Genomic DNA, 19,455 nt, shown 5'->3' on the forward strand with positions numbered 1-19,455 from the left:
ACACACACACACACACACACCACTAAATGTGGCCATATAAGCACCAATCAGGCTGCAAAGTGACAGCTGCACTGCCAACAGATGGATCCGTTCCATCAGGGTTACCGGTTGTGTATTTCTATCGTAGGATGTGGAAAAAGATCTGTATCTGACTCAGTTCCACGCAGGTGGTTGAAGAAAGTCACGGTGCAGGTTGACAACAAACGCTCTCATCCAAACATGAAACAGACGGACTGTTTATTGAAAGAGTCCAGCCAAGTTTATGCATCCCTGTCTTTTTTTGTCATCTGTCATCATTGATTTTTATTTTTTTGTGTGTCTGATAATTCATTTTTATATGTGATAAGAGGTAAACAGAAACCAATAGATGCCTGAAACTTTCAAAATGATACACTGAAATTTCTAAAACAGCAACAGCATGGTTAACAAAACAGTTGTGATACAGCATCCCTTATTTGCATTAAATTGGCAAAAAAAACAATACCACTTGCACAGGTGCAATTATGTAGAAAGTGGACATATTCGACTTTTTCCATATTCATATGTGCCTTCAGGATCCATTCACTGACAATGCTGGTCACATTTACCAGATCACCAGATGCTTCGCAAACATCACACAGGCACAGAGACACTAAAGATTTACAGATCCTGATCTAGAATGCATTTCACCTTACAACTATACGGTGACAACATCAAGGGGGGAGGGGGAGTGGATCTGACCCTAGATCAGGATTTTCTGTTACTTTTTCAAGCCAGCGAGAGATTCAGAACTCAGGTCCGTCTTTCTTTAGGTTTTTGTAGTCGGTGGTGATGGCCACCAGCTGGGGAAGAAGATGGAATTCAAACTGAGTGGAAGCTTGATACTGTTGTGCTAAGAAACAATTTCTGTATCCAATCTCACATGCAAACAGAGATGTATACATTAATTACAAGTAGGAGGCCATCTATGTTAACAACGAATACTCGCAGTGTGCTGTATTACCTTGTACTGATACGTGGGATCAAGTTTATTCCATGGCTCTGGGTTGTTGGTCTTGTTCCAGCTAAATACACAAATAGATACGGACAGAATTGGTATATTAGGCTCTTTGGGAATCTGAGATGCATGAATAAAGCTCTCATTTCAGACTTAAACAAATATAATAAAAAGTGATCTGATACCTCTGAGAGCCAAGATATTTTATACACACAACAAAAGATAACAACCAAAAAGTTGTGGGTCAGATTCAAACTCAGCACTCAGTATGTGCTGTAAGCCTGCTGTGCCATCAACAAGACACTCTTTTTAATAATGTCATCAAGGATATAAAGAATCATTGCTGCAAATAAATGATGAAAGACCTGCAAAGAAACAAGACAGAGCACCATCCTGTGAGCTTGTGTTAAAAGCACTTTGCTGTGTCTGCTGTTATTGCAGTATCATTACGGGTAAATCAAAGGTTTGTATAGCAGCAGGAGGAGAGGAAGTCCAGGCAAGAGGCGGCTGGAGGGGAAAATCAAAGTGAGCGGGGATCCCTGTAGTCAGTAACAATCGTAAAACAGAATCTCTCAGCTTGGTTATAGTGTAAAACATATTCATCTGTCCTCCACATGCCTTGTTAAAATGTTAGCACATCTGCATATGAAGATGAAATTCTAAAGGGAAGGAAGTCTAAAATCCATAATTTCCTTGTTTATACATCTTAATCTGGTGGTGTACTCCATCCTGTGACCGCCCTGACGGGGGTCATTGATTCTTTTTTGGAAATTTGAGGCTAATTGTCCTCAAATAATGATAATGAAAACAGAACTAAACAGATGTCTAAACCAAAGGAAAACACACGTATTAAGCTCATTTTCAGATTCCTTGTGCATGGGGATGCATTTGTTTAAAGAATGGTGAAAAATACACCTGATGCTCAGTCTCAATTTTGACAAAATGCAGATGTTTACATTATTGAACAGGTAACTTGTTTAGTCAGTAAACAGCTCAAGAAGGCCACCAAACTTGTGAACTTTTTGTTTTACCAGGTATCATCCTGACATATTACATATTATCTCTGTTGCATATTATCAGAGGTCCTTACGTGACATGGGGTCCTTTAGCCAACCGGAGCAGATACATGGATGCCCCGCCCATTCCCAAACAGATGAAGAAGAACTGGGGGATGAGCTGCAGACACAGAGAGAGACAATCCAAAGATAAGGCTCCTTAAGTCTTATTTTATTTAACATAAGTAGATTTTTTTATTTCATATGTGATACTGTGCTACTTATAAATGACAACACAACCTGAGGCTTTCAAAATAAGATAGCTGATGTGATTTTATTAGTGCATACAGTGACTTGCAAAAGTATTCACCCCCCTTGGCGTTTTTCCTATTTTGTTGCATTACAACCTGGAATTAAAATGGATTTTCATTTGGATCTAGTAGTTGACCTTTACACAAAATAGTGACAGTTGGTGAAATAAAATGACAAAAAAAAAAGAAAAAACTGAAAAGTGCTGTGTGCATATGTATTCACCCCCTTTGAGTTGAAGCCCTTAAATAAGATATGGTGCTATCTGGTGTTTACCTTCAGAAGTCAAATCATTACTTAAACAAAGTCCACCTGTGCAATCTGAGTGACACGTGATCGGTCCCACCACCACCATTAAATCCACTCTGTGAGTGTTGGTGCTGCGTTAGATCATGTGTCAGATAAGTATAAACTAAACACAGTACAGTGCAATACTTTAACACAGTATTCTAAGTAAATGGTGAATTAATGTAGTGTTACTGTTGTGTATATATACATATAATGACAAATCAGTCAGAGGGGATGTTTTTCTGCAAAACAGGCATTTACTTCTTTTCTTTTTTACATTTTACCGATCAAATTTATATACTTTTACTAGTATGCATGACTTTTACGTAGCTTGTCTGATTTGTACTTTTACTCTGGTAAAAGAAACACTGAAAGACAGCCAGAGAGAGAAGAAGCACTTTTTACTGTCACCTTAAGATCTACAGCAACATGACTGAATAATAATCAGGCCTGTCTTTAATTCTGTCTGCCTGTCAAACGCTCTCTGTCTGACTGACTGTCTTTCTGATAACTTGTCTCTTTACACTTGATTCACTTACTGTCTACTGTGCTACTGTCTATCTGCTTACACAACAAATCACTCACTTCTCCTAATCACTACTTTTAGCTCTACGGTAGTGGATCGTAACTAAGTACATTTACTCAGGTACTGGACTATGACTATGCCCACTGTCTGTCTCAGCCTGTCTGCCTGTCTGTCAGTCTGTTTGATGATAGACCATATGAAGGAGCTCTGGTAGAGTCTCATAGGGATTTTCTCCCTGCAGCATTTCTCTCTCTCTCTCTCTCTCTCTCTCTCCCTCTCTCTCACTCGCTCTCATGGGAGGTCGATGACAAGAAGTTAACACTCTTTCACTTCGCTCTCTGACAGCAGAGCTGGTTAAAAAACGCAGAAATAATCCCATCACCTGTAGGGACAACTCATATTTTTGAATGTATTTTATTCCAACTACTCATCTCCTTAAAACGTACGATTTTGTCAGTTTAGATTTAGGAGGTTTGTTCGGGTCATGGGAGTGTTTTTAAGTCTTAAGCCTCTCTCAGTTTGGCTTGATTTCAAATGAGCCACTGGAGAAACTTAACCTGCTTATTTGGAGTTAAAATAAGATCAGATGGGACAAAATTAGTCTTCTGATCGCGTCAATTAATGTACCAAGACTCTATAAACCCTCCAGGCAATCATCAAGTGTGTCTGCTACAGAATTGTATTAACTAAAGCTAGAACCTATCAACATACAGTATATCAAGTTAAATTCATTGTGAATACATTTTATATTACATTCATTTGTATGTGATGTTATTCATAATGTAATGATATCATAGAAGGCAGAATTACATTTGGTTAGGAGCCTAAAAAAAATAAATGTTAACCTGAATTTGAAAGCCTAACCAGTGATGGAGCAGCAAACTCGCTTCAGCCAGACCTACAATACATAACATTACTGTACTGCATCTGTTACAGTGAATAAACAAACAAATGAATAGATAAAAAACACAATACTTAACTTCTAGTTAACCAAAATGTACTTACATTGATGCTAATATGGCATCGTTGTTGAATAATGTGCAGGGAGAAAAATCAACATTTATTTTCTGCAGAACATGTGACCCACTAGAGCTATCCAAATGATGATTCAGAAAAGCACATCGTCATATTAAAATGTTGTGTTATTTCAGTTTTAATAATTATTTTACATTAAAACTTTTGGGGATTGAAAACAGGTTGTTGTCACTGACAATAAAGTCCTAAAGAGAAACAAACAGGAAAGATATACATGTTACTTACCCCAGGGTGCCTCTTAGCATGCTCTACTGCTGTCCGAAATACCATGACTCCTGTTTATAGAGAGTAGGAACAATGCAATGAAATAAAATGATTCAGAGTCAGTACTTCAGGCCCTTGATATCCGCAGTGCACAGACAGGATTTAGACCTGTTGCTCTCTGCGTGCGGAGGGAGGAGGGGAGGAGGAGGAGGAGAAAGAGGTCATTTACATCTGATTACAGCAACTTCAGCTCCCTTGTTGGGGTGAATGCTCGGTGCTGGACACCGTGTAACAGTTTATATTCAAACAATAAGGTTTCATCCTTGTAAATATTCATTAAATATCCAGCAGAGAGAACATTTGATGCTCATATCACAGTGTTTAATCAGAAGAAGCTCAAAGGCCTTGTCTCCCTCATTTCCTTTACTGCATTTTGAAGACTTTCGACCCTTTGGGAGCTGACTGGAGGAAGTGGAAAAGCATACAAACACTGTGTCCTTTCAAGAGGCCGCTGGGGAATATTTATATTCTATGGGCCTCTTCAGTTGGCCTAATCATATCTGTAAAGATGCATCCAGTACACATCCCAGGAAAACACAGTTGAACTGAAATCTGCTACACCAAAGAGAAACCTCCTTGAGGTTTAAATGGGGCTGCAATTGAAGTACTATTTTGTGTGAGCATTTTCTGTTTCTCATGTAATGAAGTTAAACAAATGTTCAGTAAACTATTGTTAAGAAGAAATAATGCAAAAAACAATGAATGATACCAAACTTCGCAAGTTGTGTCCTCTTCAAAAACACTCAGGGAAGCGATCCCTTTGTATTCTGGCTGTTTATGTTGGCAACTAAAGTCAGGGGCAATCCAAAACATAATTATGCAGCACAATCACCAGTATTGTACACTCGAAACACTTTTCAAAACATTACCACACATTCATTGACCTAGATACACTTTGACAAACAGACAGAGTTTAGAAACAACTCAGCTTGTTGACCATGACTTGCAGAAGAAGTCTCAGTGTTATGCAGCTGATTTTTAATCAAATGTTATAAAATGTTGGGTTAATCCAAGGAAAAATGTTCCCAGCAAGTGCTCCACTTGTGATTCAGCCTGGAGATTAGCTCTGTATGATTATCAGCTAACCCAGAGAAAAAAAGATGAAAACATAACACGGTGATGCCTGAGGAGCAGAATAACAATGTCACCTTCACATTAACTCTTGAGGTAATGGGAGGCTTGACTTAGCTAAACTAAGGTCAATGCAACAATGAAACAACCTCCCATTCTGTTACATGGACCAGTGTCTCTGATTCATTGTACTCCAGTTTAATCGGAAGTTAAAACAAATACAATTCAATACAGTGTGTGTGTGTGTGTGTGTGTGTGTGTGTGTGTGTAGCCAGGTGGACTAACCATTGGACAATAACTGGAACATATTTAACCACTGTTTCACAGCTGTTTTAAAGAGTAACTTGATCCAACATCTACCTTCTCGGTATGAAGCACCTACTGGACCCCCTGTAGTTTTGACAGGTGGCTCTGAAAAGTGTGTAGCTGGATTCCCGTCACTTACAAAGCATGCAGTAGTGACAAGTTTTCACAGAAGTAAAAAAGTTCTACAGAAACTTCTCAAACAGCTCCTCTGACATAGTCAACTTTTCTACTTAAAGCAAATGCTATTCATGTTCAAAATCATTTAAATATGTTCATCTCGTTATCTCCTTACTTCTACCTGTGCAGCAGTGGAAAGCATATGGGTGAGCAATAGTGAAGTGGATTATGCTGCAGAAATGATTGCTTATTGTTGATTAGTTTCTATGGGTATGTTGGTACTTTACTTCCACCTTTGTTCTTTGTGAGGGCTACAAACTACAAACCTTTTTTAGACACGTTTCAAGACCACAGTAGGAGAGTGTTTTATAATAAAATGACTGAGTGGAATATCCCTTTAACAGCAATCCCTGTAAACAAATACGTGAAATCTTACCAAAGAATAATGATTGGTCGGTAACGATGCAGAGACAGCGGTTTGTCAACACTTGTCCATGTCCAGTTTATAATGTTGCAGCCCTGACATGGGATCTAGAAGGACAGCTGCCAAGAAACACTGAATGTTGTGTTGGAAAATCAAACCCAAAAAACAAACAGTAATCATGGACGTTTTTTACGAGTATCATGCAAATTTGGTTGTTTCTTGAATCTACAAAAGATGTTTGGCAGATGTCAGATGTAAGGAGCTTCTCACACGACGCATCAACTCCAAATACTTCTCAAAACAATTTGTGGCTTTCAGTGGATCAAAGTTATGTACACAACGTACTACACTTAATTATGATATTTTCATTCGTGCTACTTTATAATGAAACACTGAACTTTTTTACTCAACTACAACATTCATTTGACAAGCTATCGTTGATGTTTACTTTTCAGGTTAAGAATTTACATACAATGTAGATCAGTACCTAAAATATGATAATTCCAGATTAAACTACCCAAAAGTGGACAGAAAATAGTTTAAATTAGTTCCACCTCAACTAGCTGCAACAGCCACTGCTTTACACTTTGAATAGGTACTTTTGAAACTTAAATTACATCTTCTTGCTAAATTGTCTTCACAGACTTTCAAATGCAGGATTTTTACTTGTGATGGAGTATTTTTATAGGGTGATATTGCTTTCTGAATACTGCTGCAGTAGAAAAAAAGTAACAAATCAGCTCAAACACAATGAGGTTCACCAGTACGGCATCATGCGTATTAGGTTCAAGCTATAGCCCCATTTTCACTCCCCACTGTGGAGGCGCCCCATCCAACTAAGTCGCTAGAAACAAGGCCATGATCCCTCTCAGGCTTCCCACCCTTGAACACAAGGCATCTATGTTTGTGATAGTCTGCAAAAGTTTGTTTTTTCCCTGTGCAGAGTGAAGAGAGACAGGAAGCATGGAGAGAAAGAAGTGGTTGTCTGCCACAAAGGTTGTATTGGATTTCGACATGTCTTCACCTTGTGTAACTGTGCCATTCTGACATTCTGTCAACAGGCTATTTTAAACTCTGTAACCATCAAAAGAAGAACGAAATAAGTGGATCATATTGTTGCCTCCGGAATTATTCAGAATGTGTGACATGCAGGCCCCAGTTTTACACAGGAAAAATAAGATGCAATACGATTGTCCAGCCATTATATAAACCCTCATTGTGCATCCGTCACACCGCCAACTCTGGCTCCTTATTTTCTCCTCCCTTCTGACACAGGACTGTGTGACATGAGCTCAGCCCTGCCTGCTGCTCCTGCTGACCTGCAGCACAGAGCTCACAGATAAATCCTCCTAATTGGACACTAGCCAACACTATGGCACAAGCAGTGCCAACTCAGGTCCAATACGGTGCAGGTATACCTACATTATCCCGTGAGCTGTCTAATGATGACGCATATTGGCCCTAGCAGTAAATTTGACTTGTTCCTCGCTGACATCTGGCAAGGTGGTAGTGGCGGAGGAGCTGAAAGCAGGAATGAACATGCATAAAAGTGGGCACCATGACCACCCATCGCATGTTTGTTTTTTTTAGTTTGAGCTGCGACATATCTTGAGGGGCTCACAAGCACCAGGCCAACGGGGATCATAGCCACATAATATTGTAAATATAAACCGTAAGAGATTATTCACCAACTGCTTGTTAATGCTGTACAACCAACCAAAAGCCACACATTGGCATCCCCCCATTAGCCAAACACAAAGTCAGCTGAAAGGGTTAGAAAAAAACATTATCCATCGTCGTCTTTGAGTTCCCACCTGCTGCTTTTGTTCCTCTAAATATCATTAAGAAAGTATTACTGAAATGTAGTGTAGCCATAGAAATGAATCCTGTTTACTTGTTTTTCCCCCCTTTTAATCCCTCTTGTTAAATTTGAGCCAATCACCCTTCAGTCACAGGCCTGCTTTAGCTCTGATTAGCCTCGCTCTGCCCTGTTGTGGAAACCAGGGGGGTTTTAGTGTGTGTGTGTGTGTGTGTGTGGTTGTGGTTGTTCTTGCTTGAGGAGAAACAGAACAAGCTGGCAGACGGTTTGAACCCCGACCTGTGGCACAGTTCAGCACATAATACCATTAGACCGCAGAGGTCTGCTGGGTTAATAATGTGGACCAACAAAGAAACAGTGCAGTGCAGCAAACACACCTGCAAGTCACCTGAGAATTCTTCAGTGAGTCAAAACCTTTGAATCAGATGAGAGAAAGAGACCTGGACGGATATAGTATAATAGCATAGCAACATTAGGCTGATTAAACTGTGGTTTTGTAGATGAGCAGGCTGGAAACAAAGCACATTTTTTTCAACTGGCACTCAGAATCCCACATCATTTTTTAGCATTAATGGAAGCCAACGGTGAGAACATCTCTCCTATAAGGAGATGTCTGACACAGCAGACTTTGCTGCAATACTGGCATGAATCAGCTTCTCAGAGGAAGCTTGAAACAGATCTACTAGACATTATAGGTCAATCTTATGTTGTATAATAGATCTGCTATTGGGAAATGCTCAGGCGTAGAGGTTGACAATATGCCGACTAGATTTTGTGTTAACATCTTATAATATATTATGCTGCATTTAAAGGGTCAGTTCCCCCAAACATAACAAAAAATATATATATTTTCTCAATTACCTCAAGTCATTGTAAATATTTTTGGATTGTTCGGTCAAGGTTTGGATACGTTTGTCTGAACTGAAAATCAATTAGCAGTTTTGATATTTAATGGGCTTAACGTTTCAGTTATTTATCAAACAAAAAGAAGCAAACAGTCTCTTGTAACAGCATGTCAAAGGTGAGGATTTGTTTCTCGTTTGTTTTACATCACTGTAAGGTGAATATTTTTAGGGTTTGAACTGTTGGTCAGACAAAACAAGCATTTCGAGATGCTTTGGGAAACTGCAATGTGCATTATTCAGACTACATCGCTAATATTCATAGTCATGTGGACACTGTTTCCTTAAAAAAATAAATAGAAAACTTTTTTCCATGTAATTGTTCAATGCTGTGAGCCCACAAAAAAAAAATCTATTCTCCTAAATTGTAGATAACACCGAGGGAATTAAACTAAAACTTGGTTTTAAAGTGAGCTGCAGTAAAAGGACAAACGACAGGACTGAGGAATAGTTAGACTTTTCCTCTGTAACCAGTGGCATCAGACAGCTGCCTGACTTATCTCAACCTGCAATACAAATAAAAGCAAACAGCTCTTTCCATCAGTGAAAATATATTTCCTTAAAAACATACAAACAACAAATGCTATTTACATAGTATCCAAAATATTCCCACTAGACCTTTAAAGACCATTCAATATGAATGGTCTCTTGTGGTTTCTCTAAGCATCATGGAAACAAAACAAAGCTGTATTTCCAACAAAGTTCCAGTCAGAACATACAAAAATCACAGGAGTCCAAAAACAGATGGATGAAGATTGAGACCGGACAGGAAGTCTATTCCCATTTCCCCTGTTGGTAGACAACAGGAAAAGTTATATGTCTTAATATTGTAAAAACAGCTACAGCTAATGCACCTTACATCCCTGAGCTGATGTGATTGTTTGGTGCTGTGCTTCTTTACATTTCACACAGAGAAAGGCCCGATAGCAGACACAACTGATTAATCGCTGTTACAATCATGTGTGGGCAGGACCACCGTTTTCTTTTATTTTCGAGTCCCTCAGAATCAAAGAGCAAGGTCTTCTTTACCTTTGATTGATTGTATCAAGTTCACAGCTACTCTCTGGGGTTTGTTAAAAAGTAAAACCTTACAAGTCACCAACCGATGTAGAAGACAAGTCAGACTGAATGAAAGTGGGTTCATCAAAAAAGTAAACACTTTCCCTCATTCAAAAATCATCTCCAGAATACATTGAACATCAGAGACTCAACAGTAACTGAGATCCCAGTTTAGGAGGAAACCAAAGTAACATGAGCAGCAACAGTAGAACAGCAGGGAGGCAGGTCAGACGTGAGCATGGCGACAGCAGCAGAAGCTCCGGTAGATGTCAGTGTGGTAACGGAGGGCTCCGAGGCGCGAGCGGGAACTGGTTTGGCGATCTTCATGGGAACAAAGACGTTAGAAGCACAGTGCTCGCTCAGGTACTCGCCCCCTTTCTCCTCGTACTCCTGTCTGCTGATCCATCCCTCTGCTGCTCCTCCCTCTGCGCTAGGTAGATGCTGCAAGGCCCAGTCTCTCGCCCCGTACCAGGCGTCCAGGGCCGGCCGGCACGCCATTCTCACCTGGGACGGAGTCAGTCAGTTACAATGCATTTACAAGATTTCGTCTGGCGTATTTGGGCAGTAAAGCATGGTTAATGTGTGTTTTTCACATAAAAAGACATAAAACCATAAAGGCAATATCTATCTTTATTGGTCAACACCTGAAACGTGTGAAGTAGGAATGTGTAATGCTAAATAGGGTTATAAAAAGGACCTTGTACCTTGAAGTGTGACTGGAAGGGCCTCATAGCCAGCAGTTCTCTCTCCACTCTCTCCTTCATACCGGGGTACTGCATGTTCCCTCCCGTCAGAAACACATTGCTCACCAGCGCCTCCTGCTGCTCTGGTGTGTACCTGTATGTGGCACAGAAGACATAAGAAAGACATTAATACTATCTATCAATGTAAATAGTAAAACTATTGACTACCTACATCTTCTGAGAAAGAATGTTTTGAACGGGCATTAGTGAGGAAAAAAGACAATGTGCGTGATCCATGTGTATGTTCGCATGGTTTGTCATTACCTGGCAAGGACGTACTGCAGCGTCTCCATCAGTCCCATCTGGTCCTCTCCGGTTGGCGAGGGCTGGAACAGGATCTCTGGACACCGGAGACGCTCCGTCCCCACAAACAGCTGGTGGTACTCCGCCATGTTGAACAAGGGCTGGAGATGAGACAAAAGTTAATTTTGTGTGGTACCAAATGCATCGTCTTATTAGAAAAGTTTGTTAGTTTCCTGACTGTCCTGGCACATAAACATAATACAGCCCGAAAAAGTTTTTCTAACTGTGCCACACGGTAAACCGGCAGGTAATTGCCTGCGCAGCATTAATGAGGATCTAAGTATCTTGTCTGGGAGCCTCCAGTGTCTCTGTGCCACTACCTGAACCACATTAGCAGGTTTCTCTGGCAGCGTGTCCTCGGGGAAGTCAGAATCAATCAGCGCCACTCCATCTCCCTCGTCCATCGGCTGCTCCAGCTCAGACACCTGGCAGAGGGCAACAGAACAGCCTCAAGCTTCATGTCAGCCGCAGCACATCGACCGCAGCAAACAAGGACGGATCCAGTGACGCCCCACGGCACATTCACGCCGACGACATGCAGAGATAATTAATAATTGGTACATTTGAATGTGACCTCAGCTCGGCGGTTCCTAAGTCGACCAGAATACAGTGTCCGCTTTGCTTCCTTATTGGACTTTTTCACAGCAGCCAGTTTGACATGTCATCGCAGGGTAAAACACAGGTGTAATTAATAATACTAAATATGGTCACCTTACAATACTCTCGGATTTGGTGGAGTAACACCCACCTCAGTCTTTCCCTCCACTCCGTCGCTATGCAGCAGCTTCTGTCTGCCCTGCTCCACAGCCAGCTGCAGTTTGTTGATGTACGACTGCAGCTCCTCGGCCGAGTCCATGTTGAGCTCCACCAGGCTCTTATGAAAGTGATCCAACAGGCCGTCCTCCAGCAGTTCCTGCACACAAACAAACTCTTTGATCACTGTGCAGCACACACCTGCTGTGTTTTAGAATCCACCCGTATTTAGTTCGAGCTACTTTGTATTCCAGATGTTTTAATGTTACTGTTGTAGTGAACACAATCATTCCTCAGCAAAACAATTAGCCTTTTTTGTAGTTTATCATCGGATGCAAAGGGGTCAAAAAGCCTTATGCACATCAATAGCATCCGAAAAAACCCTAAAAGGCTTTCGAATAAACAGCAAATGATGCAATAGGCCCCTTGCCTGTACTGCTAGAAGTCTGTCCAGCCTCTCTTGGTCCTGTAGCAGCTTCTCCTCCCGGCGACGAGCGTTGATCTCCTGAAGCCGCCGAAGCTGCTGAGCTCGTCTCTCCTGCCTCTCCTCCACACTCACACAGCCGCCCGGCACCTTACCCGAGAAGGGGAGCTGCATGCGGTGAACCTCCCGCTCGTAAAACTCTGGGCTGCGCCACTTTTCCAGCTCTGTGGAGAACGCAACAAAAGAGGGAAAGGAGGGAAAGTATAGGGTTTAGGAGAAAATTCATGTCGGTGTGGAGTTTATTAATGTTACTTAAGATAAATGTCTTCAACTAATCCAAAACTTTAAACAGATTTGAGAACTTGCCCGGAGAAGCTCTAAGTGTATCAACATATATGTAAGTTTGCACCGACATGATGTACCTTCTTGGTAATCCACAGCAGTGTAACTGTGTTCATGCAGCAGCTCCTCTACGCGGCTGAGTGTGATGGCGGCGAGGTGACCTGGGTATTTCAGCTGGAGGAGGCGCTGCAGGTAGGACGCGGCCTGACTCCCAGCCACGTTCACGCGCTTACAGTTCACCGCATCAAACCTTGAATCAAAACCATATCAAAGTTAGACTCTACAGAACAGACTGTGCAAAACGTGTGCATGAAGCAGTCGTCTGTTAATCCTCACCTGCCGTCGATAACCGGCAGGATGTGAGAACAGTGGTACCCGGAGGACAGGACGATGCCGGTGTGTGGCGGCTGGAGGTTCCTTTGAGTGCTATTGTTGTACAAACTGTACAAACTGTCCACGCCGTAGGAGACGTGCGGGACGCGGTAGCACTCAAACAGCAACTCTGACATCATCTGCCGACAGTGCAGCGGGTTGCAGGGCGCCTCAGTCAGCACAATGGGGTTCGCCACGCTGTCCTAGAAAAGCACGGAGAAAGGAAGGCTGGTTGATAAACTGGATGTCATGGTGAGTTAGTTTGATGTTGCATATAAAACATAAAGGGATAAATATTACCAGCATGCATTACTGTAATTAAAACACACCTAATTTTCCTACAAAAAAAACATGGTGTATAACTTTCTTTGTTCATTAGAAATAATCTGTTCTTGTGATAATTTCTACAAATTATAAAACAGTCTATTGACAACCTGGATTATTGACCAATTAATTTACAGACAGCATATATATACAGTAGAATGCAAATAATTATAAAATTAAAAAACACATTGCTGCAATTGGAAATGGTTCATATGCATTCAGTGTCTGAGTAGTGAAAATAATCTACAGTCTGTGGTTGGATGTTTCGTCGCTAGGTGTTGCTTTATTTTTGAAGGCTTCAGTGCTTCGCATTTAACATTGCTGCCCTCTAGTGGTTAAATCGTGTAATGTTCATGATTCATTAAATTATGTAACACTGCTGCCCTCTAGTGGTTAAATCGTGTAATGTTTACATCACACGATTTAACCATCACATCATTTAATGAATGATAAAAATCAGTGTTAAATGATTTAACCACTACACTGTAGTGGTAGAAAAAATGAAGACGACAGTGGTGCCATACCCCCCCAAAAGTCTAAATGTGTGCGCAAGTACAATCCTGACTTTCTTAACACTTTCAGTGTGTGGAATGTGGGCTAATGCTATCAAACGAAGCACTGAAGCCTTCAAAAATAAAGCAACACCTAGCGACGAAACATCCAACGCTCGTGGGAAAGCCTGTTGGGCTTCTTGTTGTGTACGCAGGTTTACATACACATGATAAATAAATGTCTTTGTGATCATCACATTGTATCATCTCATTTATTTGACAAGGGTTTTGCCGGCGTCCTCGATTCCCTCCCCTTCCGTTCCGTTCCTACGGCTTGCTTGCACAAAATACGTCACAAAACATGGCCGTGTTTGGTATCCCAGCATGCCCAAAACCCTCATCTTTGCAAAGAAATCATCGATTTTCTTTCATTTCTTATGGATTTTTCACAAAAGGAGCCCAAACACACACTGTCCAAAGTCGCCATAACCGCTGCAAGTCGGATCTTGCAGCATTTTGACGGAAAAAGACACATTACAGACCCAACAATGTGCTAGGGGATGTTACCATGGAGCTAGTAGCTTCAGAAAACGCTAGTACTTAGAGTACAAACCTTACCTTCCTCTTCTATAAGCTGTCAACCAACATATAACCTTGCGTAACTGAGCTACCCTCATACTCGATCGTGCGCTCAACCGCAGCCATTACGCACAGTAAGTCTGCTACTTACATACCACGTCTTCGACCATGAAAGGAATGAAAGGAAAATAATATAATATCAAAATATAAAGGGAGAAACACCTTTAGTGTGTCAGAATATCATTTGGTTATCATGTGTCCATTTGGGTCTCTAAATATCCTTTTAGAGCTCCGCCTGGATCTCTTCGTGGAAGAAACACTGTAGAATCGTCACTTTGTCCAATCTTCTTCAAATTTGAGACAGTTGTTCATCGATAGTGTAGTTACAGCCCTATACTGTCATTTACCTGTACAGATACAGCCACAGGCAGTTATTTATACTGAAAGATACTTTTTTATTTTATGCGGACAAAAATCTTCAATTTTTACTGACTCCAAAGGCCCACTGCTCTGTTTCTATATGACCTACAGGTTTTCTGACACTTTTGATGCATATAGTCACAGTGGTTCAGAAGCTACAGCCATTTTAATTTGGGTATGTCATTTTGGGCGGTTTTGCTCTAAAATAGGGGTGGAGTTGAACAGGTAACAATATAGTTATTGAATACAAATCAAACCAAGAGTGAGATCAATTAGTTAAACTAATAGTGTTAATATTTGAATGGGCCCCGGGACACTTTGTACTTGAAAAGTTGGGCCCCGAGGTCAAAAAGGTTAAGAACCCCTGCTTTAGATGAGAGCTCAGTGGAAAGGACGTCTAGTCGTTTCTCTGTGATAAAGTGTAGAAACGAATTAAACTTTAACTACCGTTTTTTAAAAGGCATTGATATGAAAATAAATGACATCACTAAAAATAGCTGATTTCAAATCTAACCCAATGTCACGTTTTTAGCGTGACGAAAGCAGGCTAATGGCATGGCTGATGTAAATGTTGGCAGCAGCGGACACATCAGTCACCGTCCACCACTAACCTCTGAGCCGATGCCCAAGTGAGTGAACACATAGTCGAACATGAGCTCCTGGATCTCGAAGTTGACCACCACGTTTCGGTCAAACTGGCTCTTCAGCAGCCACCGCAGCGGCTCCAGGTTTGGGATATCGTTACCGATCTGGGTCTCGCTGCGGGCGGCCCCTCTGCAGCGCGCCGCCACCGACTTGAAGAGCAGCCGCGGAGAGTCAAACTCCGCCGCTGGAGCCGCCCAGCCGGCCCGGGTCTGGAAGGAGCCGTTATCTATCACTATAGGGGCCGATGTAGGGGCCAGGCACTGGGCGGGGAGTTCAAAAATGGGGTCAGGAGAGGTTTTACAGTCCTGAAATGTGAAAATTTGATAGACCGGTTCCTGTTTGGTAGCCATTTTGGAAGTGTGTCACTGCAAAATACAGCCGGGTGAAGTCTCGGTGTTGCCGACTTATAGTTCCCGATTGTTCTTAAGTCAACTATTCCAACTTACATGCATTAAATCTGTATACAGCAGTATGTATTTAAAAAATAATTAATTAAAAATACAAGTAGCACTTAAAAGATTAAAGGATTACATATATTTAATATAAATAGAATACACGCGTTGGCTTTGCTGTTTCAAAAATACAAAAGTGGCAAACTATTTTTTTATTTTTTTCAATGAAACACTCCCCGTTTATCTGCTTTTCAACTAAGGTATGGAACATTCACGTATTTCGTATCTATATGTAACCGGAGCTGCGACGTTGGAGGGTAACAGCAGACGGCGCTAGACATTATGGAATGGTGTCCACTCAGGTGCGCTGTGCCTGACAGAAGTAATGGGTAGACTCCTGCGGTACGTTCTAATGGATGGCAGCCGATATACAAAAGCATTTTCATCCTCATGTATGATCCAGTGCAGTCTAATGAGCCTTCCGGCAAGTGCAGACAAGATTTTACTGCACATGTGTGGTTGTACCCCAATGATATGACGCATGACATCTCCTCTTTTAACTGCTGTTATTACAATAAAGGTTCATTTTGAATATGTCTACCTTTTGCCACCAGAGGTCGTGCTACACTCTATGTAAGCAAACTCCCTTTGAAATGAGAGACACTGATTTATCCTGGTGGATTATTGGGTAGAGAAAGGGCCTGTTTATTATTATAGTCCGACTGTATAGAAACATCAGAAATTGTCAAAATATTGTTTAAATTTAAAACTCCTGTGTAGAAAATTTGACTTTACCTAATCTCACTAAATAGTTGTTTGACCAGAAGAGAACTCATGCTGTGCAGCACATTTTACATTTTAGTGGAGAACCCAAAGTTTCCATACAAAGGAATGATGCAGCCATAATAATAAAAATAGCCTAACGTTTCTCTACAGATTTCCATTTCCAATCTGTTTGCAAACTAAACGAGCCGTTTCAAGTCTTGCTGCCATTTTTTTCTAATCACTCATCACTTAAAATCAGGGGTCAAGTGAATAAATATGCTAGAAATGGATGAGTCCGTTTTGAAGCTACATCTAAACCATGTGAACAGACATTTTCCCTCAGGCTCTGAGATCCCTGATTTCTTTCTGTCTGCCATCCTGTTACTCTAAGCTGACCGAGTGAAGCCTCAGCTGGTGATGTGGGACACCTGCACATTTAAGCTACTGTACATCCCAGTCTGCTTCAGGTCACAACATTCAGTCTAAGCACCATTTAATCTTTTCTTCTTACAAAATATTTTCATTTTTTACATCATGGCAGTTGTAATCCTTCGTGTGCACCATTTCGGTGAATCAAATTACCAATTACCTTGTTTTTAAAACTAGAATATCTATTAATATATTCTGGCCAGTGCGGATCTTGAAAGCAAACTGAAATACAATATCTAAAGGAATTCATATACAAACATCCAGGCTGACTGTTAGTTAAACCCCTTCAATGCAGCACGATTCATCTACAAATCGATCTTGACACAAGCAGCGTTCTGCCCCCAAAACTTTTAGATTCTAATAAAAATCCCAAAGAGTAATTTATTGTCTAAAGTAATGCTTAAGACACAGTATTTCCATTTGATGTAATCATCCAGCGATATACAAATGCTTCTCTGGTTTGAATCTACTGATATATTGAAATGTAGTTTGGAATTATGACAAACTGTCCCACACAAAACATTTGATTTCTGCTGTTCAGATGAATACATTTTTTTAAAATTTATAAACTGTCTATAATATTGCAGAAACTGTGTTTTCTGGGTGGATTTATTTCCTGGATAGCACAGATATTTTGGAGCAAAGGATGAAGAGGATGAAGGAAGGAAAGTGTGTCTGTGTGTGTGTGTGTGGGGGGGGGGGGACTGTATGATGCTTGATGGTGTGTCAATGAAGCACGAGCACAGTTCACTGCTCAGGCACAAAGCTCTAAGTGACTGCCGTCCCCCTCCTCCTGATGCTAATAAGCAGATCTGGGTCAGCTCACCCTCTCGAACACACACACACACACGGTTACACTGGTAAGACACACACATCCACACTATCCACACATCCCCACCCACACAAGCATGCACATACGGTCACAAACTAAAATACAAATACACACACATCTATTTCCTCTCCTCCCCAACACACACACACACACACACACACACACACAGACGTCCATTCTTCCCAGGAGGCAAGACGTGACATTGTGTCGCTGTCTGTGCACGATGCTCGCAGCTCTCTGCTTGTTGTGCTTGTCATCCAGGCAGCGGTGATGAGGCGCAGGGGAACTAATAGGCTACAAGCACTCTGGGACTGCCACGCCTGATGCCAAGCAGCCTCCATTTTGTGGAGGAATGAACAGACTGTTACTTCCCACTGACAGGGAGGGGAAGGAGAGGGAATTTACATGTTGGGAACAATCATGTTTAGTGTTCATGAATAATACAATTATTTAATAAGGTAATTTAGTAGTCTTAGTTTTAATTATTCACATGTCTTTCTTATTTAACATATTCAACAATATTTTATTTTTGGGTGGTTTCCACTGAAAGTGATGTGATTTACTGATAAAATAAGAAAAGTGAGTAGAAATTAAAATGTTGATTACAAGATGTAACTTGCTCTTTTTTAACTATACTATAGTGTGTTTTCCCCATTGCTCCAGAGTATATTGGCAGCGATGGAACAGTCATCGACTCCGGGGATTAGAACAGCAACCCCTCAAATACAAGCTCACTTAACTCTACTGAGGGTTTTCGCCTCCCCCTCAAATGCTGTTTTGTGGAGACGGGAAAAGACTGTGACTCCTCTGTGACTGTTTTTTAAACATATGTCAGTGATGATTATGTGTGTGATTATAAATCAGAGCATTCTGGAATCATTTTACATTCGTTGTCATGACAACACAGCATTTTTTTCCCCCCCGTACATTCTGCAATCAGAAGACAGTTGTGTCATTATGATGCCACAATAGGATTATTAATTTAAATTTAAATTCCACTGATTGGAATCACAATAATTAAATTGGCAATCCTTAAGATTTCCATCCTGACTGAATTAGAATTTCTATTATAGTGAAAACAATGGATTTGTGCTTAAACTTGAGCATGTTTGGAGTCCTGAGCTGTGTCTGAGTTATGTGCATAGTCCCATTTTTGTGTGTATATAATACTGAGAAACTGTAATGCAGCATTTTTTTTCCGGAAATATTGCCACAGACACCAATTTCGCAAATACTGCATATATGTAAATATTACAATACTTTCATCAGTGGGCCACATTGTGTTACCAACCATTGTGTTACCTCCTTAAACAATAGAAGCGTGTGTGTGTGGGTGTGGGTGTATGTGTGATAGAGAGAGATAGAGAGAGAGAGAGAGAGAGAGAGAGAGAGAGAGAGAGGGAATGACGGATGGAGGAAGAGAGGCCAGTTTATGTAACAATCCTAACTCAGAGCACTTCTGAAATACCAGAGCCACACTGCGGACAAAACCCCTGCAACCTCCATGACTCTCCTCCACACCCTTCACACACACACACACACACACACAC

At 41.1% G+C, this 19,455-nt stretch overlaps 2 protein-coding genes across 2 annotated transcripts; both read right to left on the bottom strand.

Annotated features, from left to right (window-relative positions):
- Positions 1-216: 216 nt before the first annotated feature.
- On the bottom strand, positions 217-4,532 carry LOC116382329 (NADH dehydrogenase [ubiquinone] 1 alpha subcomplex subunit 4-like 2). Its single transcript, XM_031845307.1, has 4 exons — positions 4,355-4,532; positions 2,067-2,152; positions 983-1,043; positions 217-821 (listed from the first exon to the last, which is right to left on the bottom strand). The coding sequence occupies exons 1-4, from the start codon at positions 4,397-4,399 to the stop codon at positions 765-767; spliced, it is 249 nt and encodes an 82-aa protein (XP_031701167.1). The 5' UTR covers positions 4,400-4,532; the 3' UTR covers positions 217-764.
- Positions 4,533-9,009: 4,477 nt separating this feature from the next.
- actr5 (actin related protein 5) lies at positions 9,010-15,843 on the bottom strand. The gene is made up of 9 exons (XM_031845301.1): positions 15,454-15,843; positions 12,993-13,231; positions 12,737-12,906; positions 12,321-12,538; positions 11,886-12,050; positions 11,458-11,562; positions 11,099-11,238; positions 10,796-10,928; positions 9,010-10,595 (listed from the first exon to the last, which is right to left on the bottom strand). The coding sequence occupies exons 1-9, from the start codon at positions 15,835-15,837 to the stop codon at positions 10,263-10,265; spliced, it is 1,887 nt and encodes a 628-aa protein (XP_031701161.1). The 5' UTR covers positions 15,838-15,843; the 3' UTR covers positions 9,010-10,262.
- Between the last annotated feature and the right edge of the window lie 3,612 nt (positions 15,844-19,455).

This window comes from Anarrhichthys ocellatus, unplaced genomic scaffold, assembly GCF_004355925.1.
Source record: "Anarrhichthys ocellatus isolate YVR2014 unplaced genomic scaffold, GSC_Weel_1.0 scaffold5, whole genome shotgun sequence".
NCBI classification, from domain to species: Eukaryota; Metazoa; Chordata; class Actinopteri; order Perciformes; family Anarhichadidae; genus Anarrhichthys; species Anarrhichthys ocellatus.

Excerpts from the sequence above, each read along its gene's own strand:
- LOC116382329 (XM_031845307.1), bottom strand. The coding sequence starts at position 4,399 with ATGGTATTTCGGACAGCAGTAGAGCATGCTAAGAGGCACCCTGGG. Across the intron at positions 2,153-4,354 it reads ATGCTAAGAGGCACCCTGGG|CTCATCCCCCAGTTCTTCTT; the intron begins GTAAGTAACATG and ends CTGTGTCTGCAG. Across the intron at positions 822-982 it reads ATCCCACGTATCAGTACAAG|CTGGTGGCCATCACCACCGA; the intron begins GTAATACAGCAC and ends CTTCTTCCCCAG.
- actr5 (XM_031845301.1), bottom strand. The coding sequence starts at position 15,837 with ATGGCTACCAAACAGGAACCGGTCTATCAAATTTTCACATTTCAGGAC. Across the intron at positions 13,232-15,453 it reads ACTTGGGCATCGGCTCAGAG|GACAGCGTGGCGAACCCCAT; the intron begins GTTAGTGGTGGA and ends GTGCTTTTCTAG. Across the intron at positions 12,539-12,736 it reads TGCTGTGGATTACCAAGAAG|AGCTGGAAAAGTGGCGCAGC; the intron begins GTACATCATGTC and ends CGTTCTCCACAG.